The following is a 24,528-nucleotide window of genomic DNA, read 5'->3' as shown; positions in this document are numbered from 1 at the left end:
TGATAATGATTGAGAGGTTGTTGCTACTTTTGAGACTTTTTTACAAGGTTACAATGAGGCTATATAGTTTTTTGTACCCTACATCTCCTCATTTATGTTAGCAAATATGTAGTGTAAAAGAAAAATTGGATGACATGTGCGTGAATGACCATATTAGGATGCGGGAGATGGCATTGATGATGAGGGTGAAGTATGACAAGTATTGAGGATATTTCAGTAAGTCTAATATTTTGTTAAATGTGGCTGTTGCTCTTGACCCATAATTTAAGATTGATGGCATAGTATATGGATTGATAATTGTGCACGGGAATGCATGGGCGAAACTTAAGGGTTAGGGAAACCCTTGCTAGATTGTTTGATGAGTTTACAACCTTTAGGGTGGTAATATTCTAGCACCTATACCTACCCCCCACCTCCTACGAAAAGACGTAGGTTGAACTAGAGTGAGAGGTTGAAGCACAACCCCATATATAGTCTGTCATTCAACAGAGGCTCACTCAGAGGTGGACAAATACTTGGCAATGGATCTTCAACCATTTGCACAAAATTTTTATATATTAGTTTGGTGGAAAACCAATGTTGTGAAGTATCGTTTCCTTGGAGAGATAGCCTGCATTTTGGTCATCCGTAGTCTTAGAATTGACCTTTAGTATCAGAGGGTGCATATTGGATCGATTTCAGAGTTCATTATCTATTACCACTATGGAAACATTGATTTACACTTAGAATTGGATCAATGGGACCCAATTCATGTTCTAGATGTTCTTGACTTTGAGGAGGCCGACGAGAAGGAGGGGAGTGATTAGCCTGGATCTGTTAATCGTGGATTTCATTTTATTATTTTTATTTATTTGTATCCATTTAATCGGTATTAATTTCAAATTTAATTATTATAGTGATACATGAGATGACGTCTACGACTACCTCCGCTGCAGTATGACTTTGTGTTTGTTGGATCCACCATTGCCATTTGTCATTAGTTTGCACAATTTTTCCCTTAATTGCTTTTTGAATTTATATAATTTTTGGTATCTAATTATTTTGCTTGTATTTTTTCTAGCTTTTGTAATCTCAATGTCATATGGAGAATCGTAATCCTAATGACCCAATGATCTATTCTCATCTTGATCCTAATGACCCAATCTCATCTTGGTTAGTACTTTGAATGTTTGTAATTTTTACATTTCTAATATATGTTTTTATTTTTAATTTTTGTTTCACGTTTATAATTCTAATTTGTTTTCTTTTTAAATTATTAATGTTTCAGGTTTTATGATTTCGATTTTCAAAATCTCACAATAATCAGCACAACTCATTAACTTTTCTACCACCATAGCCAACCCAAATTCCATTAAATTGTTATTTTTTTGTTAATTTACTTAATTAACTGTTGTAATGTTGCTACAATAATACAATTTATAATATTTTTAGATGAATTTGTAATTTTATAATATTTTTCTATTAATTTGTATAATTGTAATAGCGTAATTATAATTATTAATTAATAGTTGCAACTTAGTAGTATATACTGGTGCCGGTGGGGTAGGGGGTGGGCGCTACTCGTTCATGGGGGTGGGTTCCTAGGGGAAACCACCAACCACTGCCCATGCGGGGGTGGGGGCGGGGTGGGGGCCACCCCCTTTGTAGGGTGTAGGTAGCACTCCTATTGTGTTGCGCTCGAACTTGATTAACAAAAAAAAAATTGTTTATTTTCTTTTGATTAGTGTAAAAATTTTATATTTTACAATAAGGTTTTACAATTTAACATTCAACCAATTAGTTTTGATTGAAAGAATTATTATAATGTAGCTTTTTATAATACAAACGAACAAACGCTTTTAAATTAAAAAAGTAATTAACATATTAAATAAGAGTCTAATTCTTTTCTTGATTTTCTCTCTATATAGTTTTCTTGAATAAAATCTAAATCTTCATATGCTAGGCCACCTCTCCTCCCAATCTTTCGCCTTATCCTTCTGCAACTCCAAAACTTTACACAGTGCTAGGATCGGCGGTACATAAGATAAATCTAATAAATTAAACCATATATATATAGATAGATAGATAACCTAATAAGTCATAAGTTCTAATTGCAACTATAATTATACATATACTATAGTGTACTAGTCATAAATATAACATAAGTATATATTTACTTATTTTTTTAATTTTTGAAAGGATAAGTATATATTTATAGTGTACAATTTATTATACATATATTACAATATGAAAATATAATAATATGCAACTATAAATGATAAGTAATAGTTATAAATTACAACATTTGTTATCATTTATGTAGAATAACACCATATTTTGTCTAAGGTCAATGATATGATTCCTTGACTAAAGAAAAATACTATTAACTTGCATTATATGTATTATATTATCATCTTTTAGTTAAAGCTAAAGTCAATAAGCTATTGTCCCTATAACAAACATAAAATATGCTAAATAAAGTAAACTATAAATAAATTAATAATATATAATTATATATAGAATGTAGCTAACATGTAATAAATATGAACATATACAATAATCCATATATTACGAGCTTTATAATAAACTCAAATGGGCTAAGTGAAATTTATATAAGCTCGGTGCATCAGATTAAATCGCCTAAATCAAACCGAGTCGATTTTATGTGAATGACCGTTTTAATATTCTAATCAATATTAATGTGTGTGATTGTCCCGTTTATTAAATCAATCGAGTTCAAATCAAGTATATACTAATTGAGCTGAAATTCGAGTTGTTCATGAATTGCTCTATTGATTTGCAGCAATCTCACTTTTCTTTTACTAAAAATTCTTTTAAAAAAAGAATAAAAAAAGGTTCAATAGTAATAAAATCGGCTGTATGGGATTTTTTTACATGGGAAGCAAATGCACCAATGTATTACCAAATCGAGTAATATCCAATGACAAAGATCTAAGGACAGAATCGTGAATTGCCTGTCTGGCCCTACGACAAGACAAGGGTACTCTTGTCATGTATCGAGATAAAGACAGACGCGACTAGGACTAGCAAAACTACCTGAACCTCGAAGGACGCCGTCTCTATTTTCCAGCTCCTTCAACAAGAAGGGACCTTTAGCCACGTGTCGAATCCCAGATCTGGAAGGATCGTATAAGATTCGTCTCACTCCTCTTACGGTTCGAGGTTTCGATTTTGTCCAGCTCATACAAAAGGATGGCCCTGATTTTTCCCCGTTGGATGGTCCTACATCATACGTGGACTTCAGAACCGCTTCAGACCTCCATTTGTTACACGTCAGCATCCCCACGAAATAATATCTTCCCCCAATCTCTCTCTCTCTCTCTCTCTCTCTCTCTCTCTCTCCTCGGTCTCTGCCTCTTAGCTTCTTCCGAACTTCTTAGCCAGTCAAGCCTTTTATTCTGATAAATCGAACTTTCCGGGGTGGTTTGCTGATGCTCATCTGTAAAAGCTTCGAAGGTGTGGTTTTTCCGGTGACGTTTTTATAGTTAACGTCGGAATATTCTTTTACTGTATTTTTTTTTCCTTCTTTTGAAATTTTAATGTTGTCCTCGAGAAAAAAAAAAAAATTGTTTACTTTTTAGTGGTAGTGCTCTGTTTAGAGGCTGAGAAAATGTGGAAAATTATTAGATAATTTAGGGCTTTCGAATCTTCAAGTTACCCCTTCATGGGATCTGAGAAAGTAAGAGACTTCAATCTAGTATGGTTGTTTCGATGAGTTTTTGAAAAACCCAGGCGTAAACTGATTTCTCGTAAGATCTTATTTTCTGTTACTTTGCTTCAGATTTGAGAATCTCCTCTCTTCTTCCACCCTGCCTCGAATTGGGAATTCAAAAAATGATTATTGCTTCTTGTCAGAATATTCGAAAATTAATGTAGATGTTTACTTGGACCGCTTGACCATCTATATCTTTTTTCAGCTTCCACTCCTAATGAGTAATTTAGGGCTTTTAAAGGATTTTGGTGGCGGCAGAGCGAGGGTCTGGGTTGACTTAAAACTTTTCACTGAGATATTTCTCTGAGATATACAAGGGTCGATGGTTGTTTATTACAAACTTTATTTGTTTGGTTTTTACTGTCCTTTTCATTTCCAGAGCTATTAAGGTTCAGAAATCACTCTTGTTAACATGTTCTTCTAGATTGTTGTAGTTTTATATTTTTGATAAATCATCATAAGCTGGTTGCCTTAGATTGATTTCCCTTGTTTTGGTTACATTGGTAATTTCTGGATTGTTGTAATATGGGAGCCGGTTTAGGTTTATATGTCAATTTTTTGTTGGACTAGGATGGATGGGGAAGTGGTTATAATTTCTACTTTCTCGGGGATCTTTCATGATGAACCATGTCATGAATCGTCTCTTTGGTTAAGATTGAGTTTAAAGGGGTTTGTGCTTGCAGAGGTTCATTTTCGAAGACAAAATGTATGGCTTCCTTGCTACAGTACACAAGGGTATGATTCCTAATTACTTTCCTGTTTGAATTCGGTTGGTTGATGGGGGCTGTTCCAGCAAACAATGATGATGTTCGGGGTAGAGGGTTGGTTGAACAAAATAGCCATATAAGTTGTGATCAAATGCAAGTGACTAATGAGGTAGTTGGTGAAGGCCAAGGTTTGCAATCGTTAGAGGAAGATGAGTTGAGAATTAATGGGGTAAGTCAAGAAGTAAGCAATGGGCCCAGGGCTTTGATTCAGGTTCACGATGGGTCTCAGATACTGCAACAACAGCCTCAAGGACCTATTATATGTTGGGAGAGGTTTCTTCCTATCAGATCTTTGAAGGTTCTGCTAGTGGAAAATGATGATTCTACACGCCAGGTTGTCAGTGCCCTGCTTCGAAACTGCAGCTATGAAGGTTGTCATTTGCTTTTCCTGCTATGGTGAAGTTGTTTTGTCTCTGGCTAGACTGATGCTTCATCCAATGAACAATGAAGTTGTGTTTCAATCTGATGGTTAGGTTTTCCTTTATACTGCCTAATTCTTTTTCTGGTCTTTGCAGTCACTGCTGTTGCTAATGGTATCCAAGCATGGAAAATCTTAGAAGATCCAACTAATCATATAGATCTCATCCTAACAGAGGTTGTCATGCCTGTTTTATCTGGAATTGGACTTTTATGCAAGATTATGAGTCACAAAAGTCTAAAGAATATTCCTGTGATTAGTAAGTATCATGTAATAGTATTTTAGCCTCTTTATTATTGCACTTTTGAAAACATAAGGCTTGTTTGGTATAACTACTGCTGATTGGGTGCGTTTATTTGTCACACCTGATGACGGACCTATGCAGTGATGTCATCCCATGATTCAATGGGTATAGTCTTTAAGTGTCTCTCAAAAGGTGCAGTTGATTTTTTAGCAAAACCAATTCGGAAAAATGAACTTAAAAACCTCTGGCAGCATGTTTGGAGGAGATGCCACAGCGTAAGTTGCTACCTCTGCTTCAAATTTATAGTTATTTGTCGTAAATTTATGTGAGTTTTCCTCAGTTCATTTCTAGTGTGTACTTGAATATTTTAGTGGGGCAATTTATTATCATGTGGCTCACTCTGGAGCAACTGGTGTCGATGTTCCTCAACTTGAATCTGTTTCTCACCCTTTCTCAGTCTAGTGGCAGCGGGAGTGAAAGTGGGACACAAACAAGAAAATCAGAAAGTGATGATGGGTCTGATAATAATTCTGGCAGCAGTGATGAGCATGATAATGGAAGTAATGGACTAAGTCGGGATGGAAGCGACAATGGAAGTGGAACTCAGGTAGCAATGTATAAGTCAGTTAAAATTATCTACCTATGTCCCCTTTGACACATTCCTTTTAAGTTTTGGCTGATTTTATTGATGAGTGCATAATGTCAGTATAAATGTACTCTCAAAATCACTTGTAGCATATACCACCAAAGCAAAGTCATATATTGATATTAGCAAATAATGATATGCCTCCATGATAATGGATTTTCAAATTTGAAGAGCTGTGTTTGAACATCACCAAGAAAAAAACTTTGTATGCCTAAGAATTAAACAGAGATTGGACAGGTTAGGAATGTTCCGTACATTCGTAACTTGTGCCTGGTAAGAGATTGGACATCATAAAAATTTTGCTCGTATCATTGAATCATATAAATAGCTTGACATCACAGTGTTTTATAAAACTGAAAGTAAGAACATAATGACGTAAAGCATAAACTAGTGCTATGTGGCAATAACACTTATTGCACAGTCTAAGACTGGTAAAAATCTGCTCCTGGCATTCCTGTTCAATGTCCACATAATCATCGCCTGGGACATCAAAAGATAGGACATACAAAGGTGAGTTGAAGACTCAGTAAATAACACATCATACTATACACATAACTTATCCTTAGACTTTACCTTGGAAGTGTTCATCATAATTATATGTAGATACAGCATTTGGATCATTCAATAGAAACATATGCAGAATTCAAGAAGCAATCATGAGAATTCATGTAACATGGATACATGAGTGATAGACTCTATGTATCGAATATATTCTATGCATGACTTGTTAATCTTGTCTTTCACTTGCATAATGGCCATCATAATTTCTGTGGGCATCGTTCCAAATTTCATTGACCACATAAATCATAACATGACATATGGTGGGCTACACTTGAGATTGTGATGTGCACAATCACCCAAAACATAACATAAGGTTAAGTATTAAAGCTTTCTTATTTTTTATTTTTTCATCAGTAAGCATTAAAGCTTTCTTGTTGCTCACATGGCTTCTCATATCTTATCATAATGCATGTGAACATGTTATTGACTTCATGATGTTCATGGGATGTCATATTTATGTGTGTCATATTCATATGCATGGTATAGTACTAAACGTGGCATATTAACATACATAAGCATGGTTATCGTGACATGGCATCCATTCAAGACAAACAACTAAATAAGTATATCATAAATAATTGCATCCACAAGCAACGTTATCATAATTCAACCAAAATTCATTAAAAGTGACTAACAATTGACATTTATATAGCATATAAGTAACAACACTTGTTCAAGCAAATAATAACATTTATAGCATACATAAGGTTATGATCGTGCCACTTACATTGCGCCCTCAAGGTTGTTATAAAAGATCCTCCTTTGCAACCTAGGAAAACACCCGTAGCTATTGCTATCAATATTTCTTCTTAAAAGAAGACTCAAAACGTCCTCTATCCTACTTTGGCACACTTGGACATGTCTGGTTTTCCTTGGTTTCTATTTGTATTTTCAAAGAAATTAACTCAATTCATCCATGACTAATCACATCATACATATGTGCGAAGCATGACACATCGTAATTGTATAGGCTGTGTGAATATTCTTTTTCTTCCAGTGTCACATTCCTTGACTTCAACCATGGGAACTTGAGTCGTTGCTTAAGATGACTCATTGGGCACAACATATGGTCTCTAGGGACTTGGAAGTCATATTAGATCTGGATAGCCACTGTGAGTGGCTGTCATGGTGTATACAGCGCTGTATTCTTCCTACTCTTTGCCTCCATCATTCTCATGACACTTTATTTAATGAGAATGCATATGATCAAGTTTACAAGATGTGATAAGTCATAAATACGATCTCTGAAATCATAATCTTAGGAAATCAGACTTGGACAGCTTGCATAAAAATGTGACAGCAGGCTCAAACCGTGGTAGCCTCTTAATCCTAAGATCTTGGTAGCATCTTAATGAGGAATTTCCTAATTATTGCAGCTCTGGTTCTAGGTGATTTCCAGGTAATACTTCAGCCCCTAAATCAGAAAAAACTTCCCTAATTTATTCATATACCAGCAGGCTCAAAGGGTGGGGTTTTTTTACCTTTTTGTCAAGTCAATGCAGCTGTGACAGATTAGGAAACTTCTGTGGGTTGCTTCGGCAAATTTTCTCATTGAAATCATGCCTTAAATGACTGTTACTAGAAGAAAGCGAAATTTGTCAGACTCGGTAAAATCAAATCAGGAATCAAGTTGCACAAATATGCAATACAATAAATACATAAACCTAAAATAGTTGGGCCCGTGAGTCTTAACTTCAAAAGCTCCCAACTTATGGTCCCAAAGGGCCTGGGGGTGACACAAATTACACAATGCAATCTGGGTAAAGGTACAACACAAAATGGATCCTATGCATCTTTGAGCCACCTTCCATGCCTCAGCAGTATCAGTGTGTGGTAGAAAATAAGAATTTCCATGTCAGTAGAAAGAGGAAAGATCATTAATTATGATAGCAAAAATGATGGAAGTCCTAAATGACTTGATTTGACCTGGCATTTGTCTGCTTCAGGGTTAGGATATGTTTTGGGCTTAGATCATCATTTGCAACAATTTACCTCTCAATGTCAAAACTAAAAAACTTGAGCTGAGCAGATAATGAACAAAGATTCCTGAACACAAGACACTGACATCGTTAAAAATACTAATACTCTTTTTGCAGAGTTCGTGGACCAAAAGGGCAGCTGAAGTTGAAAGTCCCCAACCAATGTCACCTCCAGATCAAATAGCTGATGGTCCTGATAGCACCTGTGCCCAGGTGATTCATACAAAGCCTGAAAAATTTAGCAACAGGTGGGTGCATGTTACTGAAACAAAAGAGTACCCTGAACAGGATGAGCAACATGGTATGCCTTAATGATATCTATCTGTCTCCATTAGGTTTTTTTAATTATATTTGGTTGAATATTAGCTATTAATACTGGAGTCTGCATTTAATTTTTGTAGACAATGTTGCATTTGGTAAAAACATGGAAACAGGAGTATCTAAAGATCCAGATTCAAGACATGAATTTCAACATGAGATGTTGTCTATCCATCCAAGTAGTAGAAGCCAGAATATTTTGCCTAACGTAGACAGTAAGCCATTTGATAGCGATAAGTCAAAGCACAACAGTGAGAATGCTATCAGCAAGCCAGAAAACCCATCTTCCAATATGGTTAGTGCAGTTGTCAATTCTACTTATCCCGAGGCTGAAAGCAGAGACTTTGACACTCCAAATGGCCTTTCTGATGTGTCACAAACCAAAGCACATTATGATTCTAGACAACTGCCGTCCCTTGTACTAACTTTGAAGAGGATGAGAGAGGATGTTGAAAATGTTGCACATGATGACCGCAATGTTCTTAGACATTCAGATCTGTCAGCATTCTCAAAGTAAGAAGGGAACCCTGGAGAAATACTATTTGTGCTGATGACATATTACATTTCAACAATTGTTTTACTATTTCTTTTTTCTTCACCATGCAGATACAATACTGCCTCTTCTGTTAATAGGGTAATGTTCTGTAGCACCTTAGATGGCGAATGCCTTGTATTGTGAACAATACCTCATCTTATCAGTGCAATTGAAGTCTGTTCCCAATCATTGTGCACCACATTGTGATGTGGAGGGGTGTGTTGCTAATCCATGGAAAAAAGGAAACCAGTACTTTACAGAAATTCTTCAATCTTTTGCAGTGAAATAATAAGAGAATCTCCATATCATAATGTGGCTCACAGGTTGGCAGGCAGCTGCTGGTAAAATTGGACTCTGAAAAGTTGAGTGAGAGGAACAAAACCTATATTTCTGGCCAGGTTTAATGATTTTCACTTTTGGTCAGGCTCATACAGGGAATGTTGGGAGCTGTTCTCCATTTGATGATAATTCAGCCATGCAGAATACGGAGGCAACACACAATTTTCATTCTCATTCAAGTGGCAATCTGCCAAATCAGCATTCTAATGGGAGTAGCAACAACAATGATTTGGCCTCCAAAGATAAATGTGTTATTCCCAAACTAGAAGTCTACGATGAGAAGCCAGAGTCCATGTCAGCATTCAAATCTTTTCATTCCTCCACATTCCAATCTGTGCAGAATACACCTGGGAAGGCAACTAATGTGGAAGTTAGCAAGGTTCAAGCCGAAACAAGAGGCTCAAAACAGCAGGTCCAGGTCCAGCACCACCACCACCACCATCACCATTATCATCATCATGTTCACAACTTGCAGCAGCATCAACTACAGCAAGACCACAGTGATGTCTCCCAGAAGAATATGGCTGGAGCTTCTCAACAATGTGGATCATCGAATGCGTTAGGAGGGCCTGTTGAAAGTAATGCAGGAAACTATAGTGTGAATGGAAGCGCTTCCGGAAGTAACTTTGGCAGCAATGGACAGAACGGAAGCAGCACTGCCTTGAATGCTGGAGTAACAAACGTAGAAAGTGAAAATGGGGCAGCTGGAAACATTGGAGCTGGGGCAATTAGTGGGAAAAATAGTGGGAATGGATCAGATGAAGAACGAGTGGCACACAGAGAGGCTGCACTATACAAATTTCGTCAGAAAAGGAAGGAGAGATGCTTTGAAAAGAGGGTAATTCATTTTTCCCTGTGCGTTTTGTGGGGGAGCAAAATAGAGCCCGCACTGTATCCTACCGTTAACATATCAAATCAACATTATCAAAAAAAAAAAAAGAATACCGGAGCAAAAGGAAGTCCTGACCTTTTTCAGCCTAGGAGTTTCTTGTTTAGAAATAATATATGATGTTGGGGGAGCTCCTGACAAATGAAACAGTAATAGACAACATGACAATTATATCTCGCTGTCATTTTGTAGGTCTAGCTTTTTACAGGATATATGAAACCTAGTCTTCATTGTCTGTTGTTTTCCAGGTTCGATACCAAAGCAGGAAAAAACTGGCAGAACAACGGCCCCGTATCAGGGGACAATTTGTTAAACAAACAAGGTATGATACCTCAAGTTTGGGTTCAAATTGCAATCCATTATCATTTTTTTCTTTGCCAATATCATTTTTATGAATCTGGGGAGGGCATTAGTTCTAATTTTCTTTTCTTTAACAGTTCTGACAATAAGGCAGGACTAGACTGTCAGAGCAAAGACCATGTATCTGGGGATAATTCTTCTGACAGTTTACAATAACAAGAGCTGGAGGGCAGATTTCTAACCCTTGTTTTGGACAATCATTCTAGGTTTGTGTACATGAGACTATCACTAGATTGGAATGTAAGGAAATGAGTGTTAGATTGGCTCTAGAAGGTTTTTTTGGGTTGCGGTATTACTTATCTTTGTGAAAATGAACATTTGATTGAGAACTTAAGAACGTGCTTGCAGCCTTTATTTTGTGTTTGTGTAATTTGATGGATTTCTGGGAAGGGTTACCCTTTTATGCAGGTTAAACTTTCCACGAAATAAAGCTGTTTTTAGAGTACAAGAGATTCGAATATTTTCAATCTTATAATTTGTCATTATCCATGCCCTTTTAAAATGAATTAACCGTTATATCCTACATTGATTTGATATTACTTAATGTCTGACAGTATTTAGATTATTCTACAGGTAAAAATGAGTATAAATATATGATTTAAAAGAAAATAATTGATATTATTCTGAATGATTTTGGAGAAAGTAAATCAATTTGGATATGTATCAATCCCATAGGTTGAAGTATATGATAATTGGTTTGTTGTTGAATTCGTTTTAGTGCAAGTTATACTTTGAACATTAGATTGTTACTATTTTTTATTGAAAAAATATAGTTGCAAGCATAATTATGTATTAATTTATATATCAATATGATGTGATTAGTTAAAAAATGGATTTTATTAAAAATTATGTTAATTTAAATTTTAAGTATAAATAAATCAGTATTGATATACAAATTAATACGCGACCGTATTTGTATATTACAAAACTCTTTTTCATCATCTCATTACCAACAAAACAATTGATTTGAAGGCCAAGCTCATGCTCTTCCTTTGACTCTTGCCGCATTAGATCATTCCAAAAAAAGAAAAAAGAAAAAAGAAAAACGCAATGTGATTTGAGTTTGATGGATGTTGAAGTATGATTGTTTTCAAATCAATCTTAGGACTCGTTATCCCTTTGCATTCAGTGAATGATCTGATCATTATCTCCTAGATTGATTTAATATTATATTTTTAATAATAATTACTTCTCATTTGTGATTTTATTATATGATATATAATTAAATTGAAATTATTAAAAAAATCATATATCCTGTTGAATGAGAGCTATATTATATATGTAATTAGATTTCAAATTATTAAGGGTAAATAATATAGCTTTTATAACCAATTAAGTTAATAGTAACGTTATATATAATTGTAGAGTAAGCAAGCGTTGTGCAGTGATTTTAAAAAAAATAAGGTTTATTATTAAAAAATTAATTTCTTTTTACGTGAGTCTCATATTTATTTACTTTTTTCAAAATAATTAAATAGTGCTTACACATTCACGACTATAATTATCATTTATATTAAGTTAATAGTCTTCATTTGAAGTTAGTAGTGTCAATTATTTTCTTAATCTAAGTATTTTTAATTTTGAAGCTAATCATTTGTAAAAATATTAAAAAGTTCTATAAGAATTTAAAGATAGTCTCTAATACTAATACATGCCTTTTTTTTTTTTTTTTTTTTTGGGAAAATTTTTTCATCTCATATTTTTAATATTATAGGGACACGTGTAAGAGAGTGATTTGCTGCGCAAGCTGCCTGGGCAGTTGGCGGACTTGATTGTGGCCCCCACGACAAGAATGTTTGGCTGTAGCATGTAATGTTCGCACGTAAGACATAATTGTGGGAAAGAACAGAAATCAGCATAGCATACGTGTTCTGCACTATTGTACCAGGTTTTCTTATGTTTATGGAGCCCATTCTTGCCTCTTGGTACCATCCTGTTACTTCTCTTTCACCTATATTTATTTTGAAATGAATATTTACAGTTTTAAAACCAATAAATTTTATATATTCTCTTTAAAAGGAAATAGATAAATTTAGAATTAAATAAAAAATAATATTTTTTTAATTTTTTTTAAAAATAAATATGTGAGACTTATATATTTTAAAATAATATATAATATTAAATATAAATTGACAAATCACCAAATACCGTTTCACAAGAATAGTACAGAAGACTGCACGATATCTGTTCATTGCCATTACACATCATTTCTGTCTTTACATTAGCGTTGCTGGACGGCGACCGACACATCAAAATGCATTCATTTTATTAGAGGGGGGAGGTGGTCTCCAAGGCGTACGGATTGACATTGTGGCTGAAAAAGTCAAAAGATTCGAACAAGGAAGTTCAGTCGTATGGGGCAATCAAATTCACAACTTTAACTTAGAGTGATCATATGAGGCTTATGAGCTTCTTCTCATTTTGGAATATTTGATTTCAGTTATAGCTACTACTTAAAAGGACGAGTTTATAACTACAGTATCTTTAAAATATTCAGCTGATTCAAAGTCTTATCTATGACCTAAAAGTCAAGTTTTACTATCATAAATGATTTCAATTTACGTACCAACTCAAACTTCCAATCTCGAAGGATGTATTAATATTACTATGTGATTTTTTCTCACTTTGTTTTTATTTCTCTTTCCTTTTCTGCTCTTTAACCAATTATGAGTTACAAAACTAATTATTCTCGTTGTGGAATGTCTGATTTGAGCTTCAACTACTACTTAAAGGGCGAGCTTATCACCACAACATCTTCAAAGTATTTAATTGGTCTAAAATTCTATCTATCCTATAATATTTTTTGAATCAAACTCTCATTCTCGAATGATGCATTAATATTACTATCTAATTTATTCTCACTTTATTTTTTCTTTCTTTTTCCTTTTATGCTCTCTAACCGCTACAAAGCTAATCTCGTGAGGTTCTTGTCAGCTTTCTGCTCTCTAGCCAATGATTTTCATTGGAAAAGTGGCAATCCACAAGTACTAAATATGATTATTCGGATTTATAGGTTGGATTCTTATAAAGTAGAGTGTGACCAAACACAATTTTTTCAATTAAATATGTCAACTGCTTCAATCTTGACCTGATCTATATTTATCATTATCTACATAAACAGGTGGATTCCCAAAACATAACCTGTTTCAACCCATTAATATCAATAGGTTGAGTTGACTCAAATTTTTGTTGTGATATTATTAAAACTAACTCATATTTTATAATCATAAATCATATCGAATCTTATTCTCAATCAAGTATCAAAATATTAGGTTTCCACCACTTCTTACTCTCAAATCGACAAGATTAGAATTTAACAATATAGTTGAATAGCCCACAATGATATTTTCAACATTGATACAGTTCTCAAATACTCATCAATAAAATAAATAACAAATAAATCATATAACTATGAATAAAAAAAAAGTGATACAGATACTTACATAGTTTGATATAAAAGTCTATGTTCACATATCGTTTGAGGGTGAGATCCACTAACATTCTTGGAAAGACTTTCCTTGTTGAGATGTCTCTTCCCATTCTCTTGATAGAAGTAATATTTCTTTTCTTTTGTTATTTATTTATTTATTTATTTATTCCTCCATCTCTAGTGGGGCAGAATGTAGCAGGGAGGTGCAAGTAATGAGTGGATGCTTTTGGGTGGTCGTAAGAGGGAGGGGCTGATCAGAAAGTGATACATCAGCGCTAACTCTGGAAAAGGTGTGTTTTGGCCGATGGCCGGCAATCTCTAGAAAAGTTTATAAATGTTTCGAAATTATTTAAAAAAAAAAATCTAATTCTTTGTATAAATTTTAATAAAAAAAATCAATAAAAAAATATGTGAAAAAAATCATATTCATTCTAATAGTGTTTCAAATTTATCCATATGCTTTTCACAAATTCAAATAAACAATATCAGAAACAACCATAAGTTATACAAACATCGCGTGACTTTATATAGTACATCATATTATAAAATAGATATAACAGATTATATGAAATTACGTCAGTTTATAAATTTACTTTTATAAAATTTTTATATTTATAAAACCGCGTTTGTGGAGCAATGTTGGAGAAAACAGGATTGCAGATAGGTTCCTAGTGGGGAACACCATGGATTTTCCTTGTGCACACATTATTCTAGTCCATAGATTGCACCTCTAATTCATTCACCGAATTTGACTTACTTACTCTTGGCCTGCTAATCAAGTTAGATGAAACAGTGTCTGTTTCGGTTCTCTGCTTCCCATCTCCTTCCAAAACTACCCAACTAGAAAGCAATTTGGGAACCTTCTAGGCAAGGGCATGCATGAAAATCAAAGTTTTGTAGGTGGGTACCTGAAAGTGAATGAAAATTTCTTAAATTTAGTGTCTAAGTTCTAGAACATAAAGATAGAGAGAAATATAAAAATGTTATAACCATAAAAAGATTCTATAAAAATAAATTTATAAACTGACATGGTTTTATATAATACGTTACATTTAACGTAGTATTATATCAAGCCATGTCAGTTTGTGAATTTACTTTTATATGATTTCTTTGTAGCTAAATCATTTCTCCGTGAGATATATGAAGAAAATATTATAATATTTATTACTCATTTAAATTTATCTAAGAAACTCGTATAAATAATATGAAATTCATTTTATGTGTTTATCTCTAACTTACCACAAAACATATGCCTTATTAGAGTTCAGACAAAGATCATAGAATTAACATGTCTAGTGAACCTATCCAATACAAATCTAACATTTAGAGTTCTAAAGAGAAGAAATTCAACATAGAAGTGCTGGCTATAAGAATTTAACAAACCCATCCATCAATTAAGAAGGCTTTTCATTGAGAAATCAAGAAGAAAAAAATGATAAAAATTGGCATGGAGATATAAAGAAGTATAGTGGGGGCTTCATTGACATCATCATGAAGTGTTGAGTTGCATCCATACCTTTCTTTGTCCAGCTGAAACTGAACCACCTTTTACAAGCCTAAAGTATATGAATGAGATCATGATTACCATCTACAATTGGCTCATAATCCCCCAAATAATCCTTATAATTACCTCAGCTTTGGGTCATTCAAGATAGCATCTTCAGCCTAATCATAATTATTAATTAGATTGATGCTTTTTGCTTTTGAAAAGCTATGAAGAATGGGGGGGAACCGTTCAGATGCATCTCTTTTTCTCGGTGTCTCTTTCAGTTTAGTTTTCAATTTGACACGAATGTTTCTAATTTTTATTAGGACTTGCATATGTTTCTGTGACAGGTGTATAAATATATGTATTCATGTGGGGATCATAACCATCCAAGTGTAGGAGCTTTTATGGTTTCTGACCAACATACATTAAAAATAATAGAATAATAAATTGGCATGTGAGGCTTGAAATAAATATGGGAGAAAATAAAAAACCTTAGAGATCATAAAATTGATATGAACAAATAAGGAAATATATAATGAAATTAAAAAAAAAAAAAATCTATTTAAAAGCCTTATTTTTTTACACATCCAACACACTCCTAATGTCAAATATTCTAAAAATTTATTGATTTTTCGATTTTTTTTTTTTTGCCCCACTATAAATGGTGTGCTAACACGCTAATTTATGTTTAGCAAAACTCGGAAAAGAAATATGATAAAAAAAAGAAAAAAAAAAGAAATTCAATGAAGATGTCATTAAGAAAGTTGAATAGATATTTCCCTTGTTTTGATTAGTTTTAATTTTCATAAATTGTCTTACTATGAGTAATGTGATCTATCTTACTATAATTAATAGTTTTTTCAATGTAAAATGCTAGAGCCACCGACATTTGGGTCCGGATTCAGTCCAAATAATGTTTTTTTTTTTAATTTTTAATTTAGTGATTAAGGAAATGTTTTTTTTTTAGTGATGTTGTAAATATATTTTTTTTAAATATTTTAGAATATAGAAAAAATGAATGGAAAAAAATAAAAATAAAAAAGGTTTTTTTATTCTTGCCGGGACTGGTCTCGTGCTACATCCTCAGTTGATGTAAAACGGCTCATTTTCAAGTTATAAAAAAGCAATATTATGTATATTCCTTAACAATTTGGAAATTACAATGCAGGCTTAACAATTTTATCTTTAAAATTTTTAAAACTATAAAATTATCATTCCTAAAATTATAAATTTTTTATTTAATAAAGAGCATGTAGATACAATTTCCACTTCTCTTTATAAAGAGACTGAGTTTTGAGGGAGAGGGAAGTTACATTTTTTCATTTTTAATTGTCTCTATCGAGTTAGTTAAGCTATGTCACATTTCAAATATTGAGCTATGAAAATTATTTTTACAATTTTAAAGTTTGTAAGTCTCGTATTTTTATTTTAAATGAGTTGACAAATTTGAAATTCACATAAAAAATATTTTTTTAATAATAAAATATTTTTAAAAAATTACCTTAAGCTTGCATATTTTAAAATTGTATTTAATATTATTCAAAATTTAATATTATTTTTTAGCCTTTAAATCAGCTTTTCTTTTCTATTTTTTAAGGTTCTTTCATATTTAAATATATATATATATATATATCGTTGGAATTTATTGGAAATGAAAATTTAAATTAAATTAAATTTTTTTAATTTTAATAAATAATGAGTCCTAAAATTTTTATTTTCGAGAGCGCAACAAGATAGACAGGCACGTCTGCTTCTGCTTATAGTCACAGGCGTTGACTTTGAAGGATTTAGTAATTTACACCTAGAGCGAAGATTGTCTACGATCATAGACATCTAGAGCCTCCAAGTGTTGAGTGGTTATTGGTAGTTATCATCACACTTATGAAAGACGCGTGGATCACCGTTCGAGTTTCTGAGTTGGCTTGGCTATATGCCTCCAACGCGTAAGTGGGTTGTGGGGCCCAAATACTCCCAATGGCATCATCGTGGGGCCCATTGAATTGCTCGAGATATTGACCCTTCGTTTCCTTACCCCATTAAAATCAGAAAAATTAAACTATTATTTCCCCATAATAAATATAATTTTTTTTTATTTTTTTAATTAAATATATGTTGAATGAATGATGAGCAGTTAATTTTTTTTTCACAACTAATTTTAAGCAAAGATATTTTTATAAAGTAATTGCTATAAAAATAAAATAGATAATATTTAATTAATATAACTTATAAATTGTTTTGAATTTTTGATATTTCTAAATTAAGATAAAATGTAAATTGCTTTGTATGGCATCCATTCAACATTTAATTTAACCTAAGAAATTCACTCGCATAGTCATCAATGTTGATCGATATCTCTTTAACTTCTAGCATGAGCTTAAAGTTCTTAACAGAAAAAGATATATCATTTTTTTAAGAAAAACTGTTATCATTAATTAATCAAAAAAATTTATATTCACAACTAGATACATGCAAAAATATCTTCACATCAACCATTACTTAATAAACTAATTAATGCATTTGGAGTTCCACTAGTACACTATTTTCTTTTGTGACTAATCTAGTCTTTCTTATTGTTGATACTCTTTACAGACAAACGTCTAAGAGGCAATACCCTATCTAAAACAGAGACTTAATCTCATACTTCATAAAAAAAGAGGACTCAAACAAATAAATGTTCAAGAGATGAACTTTTTTTTGTTTTTTTTTTTTAAACTAAACAACAAGGAAATCAGCAAAATGGATGCGAAAAATAATGACTTACAATTTGGATTAACTTCAGTAGACTTTGAAATTTGTGATGGCATTGAAGACAACACACTTGTCTCTTTCTAGTATAAAAGTCAAATTTAATGATAGCAATTCCGGTGATCTCGTGGGTGTAACGAGAAAAATTGTTAGAAGGGATGGCACATGAGAACCACATGTAGTTGTGAGCGGTGCATGAGGACCACGTGCGGTGATTTTGCAAAACTGCTACTATTTTCTAAATGATTTACAACCTGCTAGTCTTCTTGTACTGCATGTTTGAATTGCTAAAAAACTATAAATCTATCTTTTTTGACCTTAAAGGAAACAAAATAAATTAAAAACAAAAAAATTATTTTGACAGACAAAGTAGATAGATAGAAAAAAGAGAGGAAGATGGAGAATCCTTGGCAGAAAATCAAATCTGAAGACTTTGTATGAGAGAGTTTGCTTTTTACGAAAGAGAAATCAACCAACGCTAACCTAAATTTATATTAAATATTATAAAAAATTTCACATAGAAAATAATAAATACTTTAAAATATATTTTATATATTTATATCTCACACTTTGGAATATGAAGATCTTATCAACTCGAGTCTTGAGGAATATTTTTCCTAGATTCTAATGCCATAGAAATAGATTTGTGGCCGAGGAGATAAGAACATGGCAAGAATGGAAAGAGTTTCACAGCATTTATAACTACACAATTATACTTTATGGATAATAGTAAATGGTTATTAGATCTTGAGTTGTAACATTAAATATTCAATAAATACTGTATAATTCACTTTATCTACAATTTTCGTATTCTAAATCTTAGAATTTAGATAAAAATTATGGGACCTTCTTAAGTTCTAACCATTAAACATATACTCTAAGATACAAATCCTCTATTCTGGACAATCTAAGATACAAATATTCTAATTTAACGTTAAGAGGCATTTTGGAATGAGAAATACTCTCAACCAATTTTATCTTATCTCATTTTATTATTATAATTTTTTAAAATTTTTATATAAAATATAATAAATAATTTAATTTTTCAAATAACTAAACAACAATAATATTAAAAAATAAGATTAGAATAATATTTTATTAAACTTTTTAATTTTTAAATAAAATCATTTTATTTTATCTCACTTTTCAAACAACAATCTTGATGAGAAATATTTTAATCACAAAAAAATTTATAAAAATAAATTTATAAAAATTTTAATAATATATTAAAAATATTTTTAATTTTACAGTCAAACATATTATATAAAAATCATGTAAATTTATAAATTTTTATAACATTGTTTAATAAATATATTTGATTAAAATATCACTCAATTTTCCTACCCATTCATCCCATAATTTCCCAAAGAGAAATGTTACACATCATCCCACACCATATATTTTATATATTAAAATAATATTTTTTATTTTTTTTATTTTTTATTTTATTTTATTCTTATTAAACTAATTAAATTATTCTATTTATCATCTACATATTACATATTTATTATAAAAAAATAAAAAAAAAATTAAAATAAATGTGGTGTGTGAAGTGTGAGGATGATAAGAAAAATTTTTCTTCCCGAAATGACTGAACACTCCCTACAAATTGACAGGCGGCTGAACTTGATTAGAAGGAATTTGTCAGGAATATTACAGTTGCTGACACGACAATGAAACCCATGGATATAAAGTCACAGAGGGAAGACAAAAGCAAAAGCATTGCACAAGCTGGAGCTCTCTCCCTCTCTTCTCTCTCTCTCCCTCTCTCTCTGCTCTGCGTCTGAATATCAAGTCTTTCTTCTGCATTTGATTGTTGGAGTGTTTGGGTCTCTGTTTTGTGCTCAGTCTTTTCTGTAAATTGCTGAGATATAGAGAAGCTGTAATGGGTTGTTTTCGCTGCACGGGGGAATCAAGCAAAAAGTCAGAGCACCAAAACAACAATTATAGTAACAAAAAGAATAAGCCTGACGAGCGAGCCGCTTCAGGTAATATTGCATACCTTTTTGATCGTTTTTTTTTTTTCACAAAACATTGAGATAAAGATTACTTCTATTTCAATTTTCTGATTCTTATGTATGTGTATATATATAATAAAAAACATGAGATTTTTGCTTTTGATTTTCTCTTTATATGGGATTGTTGTAAATATTAAATTGATATTTTCGTCGGTGATAATCTGTGCCCAACCTTGTTTCATATCAAATCCGATGAGAATCCTCGCCAATTCGTTTCGTCTATTATGACGGAATTAGATATTTTCAAATTTTTAATCATAATTTTGACGTTGTCGGTGAACCGGTTAGAGAAGGCTGAATTTTGGTCTTTTCTTGATAGGTATGTATAAAACAGTGGCAAAAGGCTGAATTTTGGTCTTGGCGAGATGGTTTGAGGTTTAAAGTTTTTTTCCCCTTTCATTCTTATTTTGGTATAGATTTAATGTGCTTTCTAGTAGTTGTAAGTGATAATTTCTGTTTGTATAGTTTACGCTAATTATCTCTTTTGCTTCTTTGCTTGCTTGCATGCTTGGAATGGTCCAACCCATAATCCAAAAATCTCCTTCGGTGTTGGGTTTTGTCATTTTGTGTTCTTCTGTTTGCTTTTAGATTTTGGTGACTGTGGTTTTTTCCCATCCTTTCTTTTTGAAAGAATGATAAGAAAATGATTTCTTGGCCTCTGCTCACCATGTGCCTTATTTGATGTCACCTCTCTCTCTCTCTCTCTCTCTCTCTCTCTCTCTCTCTCTCTCTCTCTCTCTCTCTCTCTCTCTCCTGTTCAATTCACGTGTTTGACATGCTTATGTCTTTTGCATATTTGTGTAAGGTGCATTGAAAGTCAACGCGAATGTGAATGTAAAGAAGCAGTCTGATCATGATGGGAAAGAGCAATTAGAGTCTAAGGATGACCAATTAGCTTTGGATGTAAAGGGTTTGAATTTGAAGGAGATTTCAAAGGATGGACGAACCAATGGCGACCTGGCAAAGAAATTCACCTTTGATGAACTAGCTGCTGTAACTGGCAATTTCCAGTCAGACTGCTGTCTTGGTGAAGGAGGTTTTGGAAAAGTTTACAAAGGGCACATGGAGAAAATCAATCAGGTTGGTTAGAGTTACTCTAATTTTAGTAGTCCTTTATGAAGAAGTAAAAAAAAAAAAAAAAAGTACAGTCAGCAACCCTGAAATCCAACTAAACAAATTATAATACTTGGAAAATAGTATAACAAGGCACTTATAGTTGCCCAGAGCAGCATCACTAAATAAAACTGGTTGCAAATATGCTAATGAGTGAAAATTTACAAATTTGATCTGCTCGCTAAGATCCTACTTATATGGTATTGTGCTTTTATTATATGGGGTTAGTCTAGGGCTAAGACCTAAATTTTGTTGCCCTTCTATTTGTTTTGATGTAGAATGTAGCCATCAAGCAGCTTGACCTTAATGGATGCCAAGGAATCAGGGAATTCGTTGTTGAAGTTTTGACGCTAAGCCTTGTTGACCACCCTAATCTTGTAAGATTGATTGGTTTTTGTGCTGAGGGAGATCAGAGGCTATTGGTTTACGAGTACATGCCGTTAGGATCTTTGGAAAACCACTTGCATGGTACTTGTTCTTCTCGACACATCTCTAGTCTGGCATCATCATTCTAACTTTTCAAATTCTGTGCCATCTCTGCAAATTATGTCATTTTTTTCACCCATGACTTCTGGTGGCAGATCTTCCACCTGATAGGAAAGTACTTGATTGGAATTTGAGAATGAAAATTGCAGCTGGTGCAGCAAGGGGCTTGGAGTATTTGCATGATAAAATGAAACCCTCTGTTATATACCGTGATCTAAAGTGCTCAAACATTCTGCTTGGTGAAGGGTATCACCCAAAGCTATCTGATTTTGGATTGGCCAAAGTAGGGCCCAGTGGGGATAAGACCCATGTTTCCACAAGGGTTATGGGCACATATGGCTACTGCGCACCAGATTATGCAATGACAGGCCAGCTGACGGTTAAATCAGATATTTACAGTTTTGGGGTTGTTCTTTTGGAGCTCATTACTGGTAGGAAAGCAATTGATAATACCAAAACTGCTAAGGAGCAAAATCTGGTTGCATGGGTAAGATAGCTTTATAATGCACAACTTTCTGTTGCTATTAGTGTTGGTTGAATTGCAGCAGTTGTGGTTGTTGTCCTTGTTGATTAGTGTGCTAAGAAATTTTAGTTTATGAGGAGAGACTTAGTTTGTATATTTGAATAGTTTTCATTGCTTTATCTTTTTTTATCACTTTCTTGAGTGCCTTTAGCTCCATGTTAACTGCTAAAGAGCCAGCACTTGAGGTGTACAAGGATCAGAATAGCTGGTGGTCAAGGTGACAAACTAGGAGTAGTTTCAGCAACTAGTTTTTTAATATTTATTTAAAATAATGCAACTCTAGCTTTTTTAAGAGCATAATCTTCAATTGAGCGGCCCAGTTTCGTGTAACCTGCTTTTTTCCCTTATGGCTTGTTAAGCAGTTTCTTTGTGTATGAGCTCTGCATTGTGTTGAAACTAGCTGATTGAAAATGCTGATCTTTGAAAGTTGCGAATTTGTAGAAGTGTAAAATGCAGTGAAACATATTGATTCAGGTTTCCTCGTGCACACTTCCTGGAAGTCTAAAATGCTGTGAACATATTGAATGAGGTTTCTTTTGGGACTTCCTGTGCATTATAGCCCCATTATTATATTGTTTTATTGGCATCCGGAAGAAAGTCCTAACTAATCCTGGGGGTGCACAAACCCTCAATAAAGAGTTTCTTGCAAGTACACTTAGGGTAATTCAATGAAAAATTCTCCTAGTCCATTAGCCCCTAGAAAATTGTTCGCATTGAACTTTAGACCTGGAGGGAGCATGCCCACCAAAACTGAGGCCCTTACCACTTGAGCCAACCCCTAGGGGTTGCATTATAGCCTCCTAATTATGAATCATGCATGTTTACTTTTTTGGAAGTGTGTCTTTTGTCATTAGCTTTCTCAGGTAAAAATAGTGCCTCAATTTAACAACCTAGTCGAAATCAAGTAACTATGAACCATGAACTTAGTGCTGTTTCAGCTTGATTGTCATACAGCTTGACAATGTAGTGTGGCCAGGCTTGGGAAGCTACAAACTGTGTTAACATTGGGAAGAGTAAAAATCAGCGGATATAAAGAAAGTTTTGCTTGAATGTCTGAATTAGCCAAATAAATTACCTTAATCGCTCTTTTTTTTTTTGTGCCAAAACCCTGTCTTCAACTGTGCCAAAACTCATACATCTCCATATTAAAACCTCTTGTAGTTTTATATTATTATTTTTTCTTGGGGAGGAAATAAAATCATTGTCCAAAAATATAATCTTGTGTGTGGTATTTGTTTGCAGGCACGGCCTTTGTTCAAAGACCGGAAGAAGTTCTCGCAAATGGTTGATCCGCTGCTCCAAGGTCAATATCCCGTGAGAGGTTTGTACCAAGCTCTTGCTATTGCAGCAATGTGCCTCCAGGAGCAACCTGCCATGCGGCCTGTCATAGGTGATGTTGTCACTGCTCTAAATTACCTTGCTTCCCAAAAATATGATCCCCAAATCCATCCAGTCCAAAACTCTCAGAGGAGTCCATCACCTAATGCTAGAAGTGACAGTGATAGAAGACCAAGTGAAGGAAACGGACCAGATAGAGAGACTGAGTCAGACTAATTTGTGGATAAAGTTGACTCAGTACCTTTTTTGCACTGTTCATATGGTGTTCTTAGTTATCAAATTTTGCATCATAGAAGATAACCGGAACTGCTTTGAACCTTTATATTTACATACAGGGGAATCTCTGCCTTCTTCTCTCATTCCTTTCATTGATGTACATGTGAGCTCGGGTTCTTGTACTCATATGCCTCTTTGTAGGAATGGTTTTCCCATTTGCACAGTTTAGCCAAAATTTTCCTAATAATAAACTTCTCTTCTCATGATCTTTCTGTGGACCTCTTTTTCAGCCGTGTTATAAGTTATTGTCACTCTATTCAGGTTGTCTTGCATGGAGATGTGAAAAAGGACAATGCACAGAAACCTCTGAAACGTTTAACTAGGTCACTTGAATGGCAGGTG

General features: G+C 33.4%; 2 protein-coding genes across 4 annotated transcripts; both read left to right on the top strand.

Annotated features, from left to right (window-relative positions):
• The first annotated feature begins 3,298 nt into the window (after positions 1 to 3,298).
• LOC122294153 (two-component response regulator-like PRR37) lies at positions 3,299 to 11,216 on the top strand. Of its 2 annotated transcripts, XM_043102651.1 has the most exons (11): positions 3,299 to 3,456; positions 4,396 to 4,850; positions 4,995 to 5,156; positions 5,283 to 5,416; positions 5,599 to 5,748; positions 8,445 to 8,628; positions 8,729 to 9,158; positions 9,252 to 9,279; positions 9,605 to 10,357; positions 10,657 to 10,730; positions 10,846 to 11,216. In XM_043102651.1, the coding sequence occupies exons 2-11, from the start codon at positions 4,490 to 4,492 to the stop codon at positions 10,922 to 10,924; spliced, it is 2,355 nt and encodes a 784-aa protein (XP_042958585.1). In that variant the 5' UTR covers positions 3,299 to 3,456; positions 4,396 to 4,489; the 3' UTR covers positions 10,925 to 11,216. The 2 variants fall into 2 exon arrangements, with proteins under 2 accessions (XP_042958585.1, XP_042958586.1); XM_043102652.1 differs by lacking the exon at positions 3,299 to 3,456 and having other exon boundaries at positions 3,485 to 4,850.
• Positions 11,217 to 20,137: 8,921 nt separating this feature from the next.
• Positions 20,138 to 24,394, top strand: LOC122294834 (probable serine/threonine-protein kinase PBL5). 2 transcript variants are annotated; one of them, XM_043103822.1, is made up of 6 exons: positions 20,138 to 20,420; positions 20,770 to 20,825; positions 21,256 to 21,530; positions 21,842 to 22,031; positions 22,145 to 22,536; positions 23,815 to 24,394. In XM_043103822.1, the coding sequence occupies exons 3-6, from the start codon at positions 21,513 to 21,515 to the stop codon at positions 24,124 to 24,126; spliced, it is 912 nt and encodes a 303-aa protein (XP_042959756.1). In that variant the 5' UTR covers positions 20,138 to 20,420; positions 20,770 to 20,825; positions 21,256 to 21,512; the 3' UTR covers positions 24,127 to 24,394. The 2 variants fall into 2 exon arrangements, with proteins under 2 accessions (XP_042959756.1, XP_042959754.1); XM_043103820.1 differs by lacking the exon at positions 20,770 to 20,825.
• The last annotated feature ends 134 nt before the right edge of the window (positions 24,395 to 24,528 follow it).

Source organism: Carya illinoinensis, chromosome 14 (genome assembly GCF_018687715.1).
Source record: "Carya illinoinensis cultivar Pawnee chromosome 14, C.illinoinensisPawnee_v1, whole genome shotgun sequence".
Taxonomy (NCBI): domain Eukaryota; kingdom Viridiplantae; phylum Streptophyta; class Magnoliopsida; order Fagales; family Juglandaceae; genus Carya; species Carya illinoinensis.
This window is presented reverse-complemented; position numbering and strand designations above follow the sequence as displayed.

Excerpts from the sequence above, each read along its gene's own strand:
- LOC122294153 (XM_043102651.1), top strand. The coding sequence starts at position 4,490 with ATGGGGGCTGTTCCAGCAAACAATGATGATGTTCGGGGTAGAGGGTTG. Across the intron at positions 9,280-9,604 it reads CTGCCTCTTCTGTTAATAGG|GCTCATACAGGGAATGTTGG; the intron begins GTAATGTTCTGT and ends ACTTTTGGTCAG. Across the intron at positions 10,731-10,845 it reads CAATTTGTTAAACAAACAAG|TTCTGACAATAAGGCAGGAC; the intron begins GTATGATACCTC and ends TTTCTTTAACAG.
- LOC122294834 (XM_043103820.1), top strand. The coding sequence starts at position 20,318 with ATGGGTTGTTTTCGCTGCACGGGGGAATCAAGCAAAAAGTCAGAGCAC. Across the intron at positions 21,531-21,841 it reads ACATGGAGAAAATCAATCAG|AATGTAGCCATCAAGCAGCT; the intron begins GTTGGTTAGAGT and ends GTTTTGATGTAG. Across the intron at positions 22,032-22,144 it reads TTTGGAAAACCACTTGCATG|ATCTTCCACCTGATAGGAAA; the intron begins GTACTTGTTCTT and ends TTCTGGTGGCAG.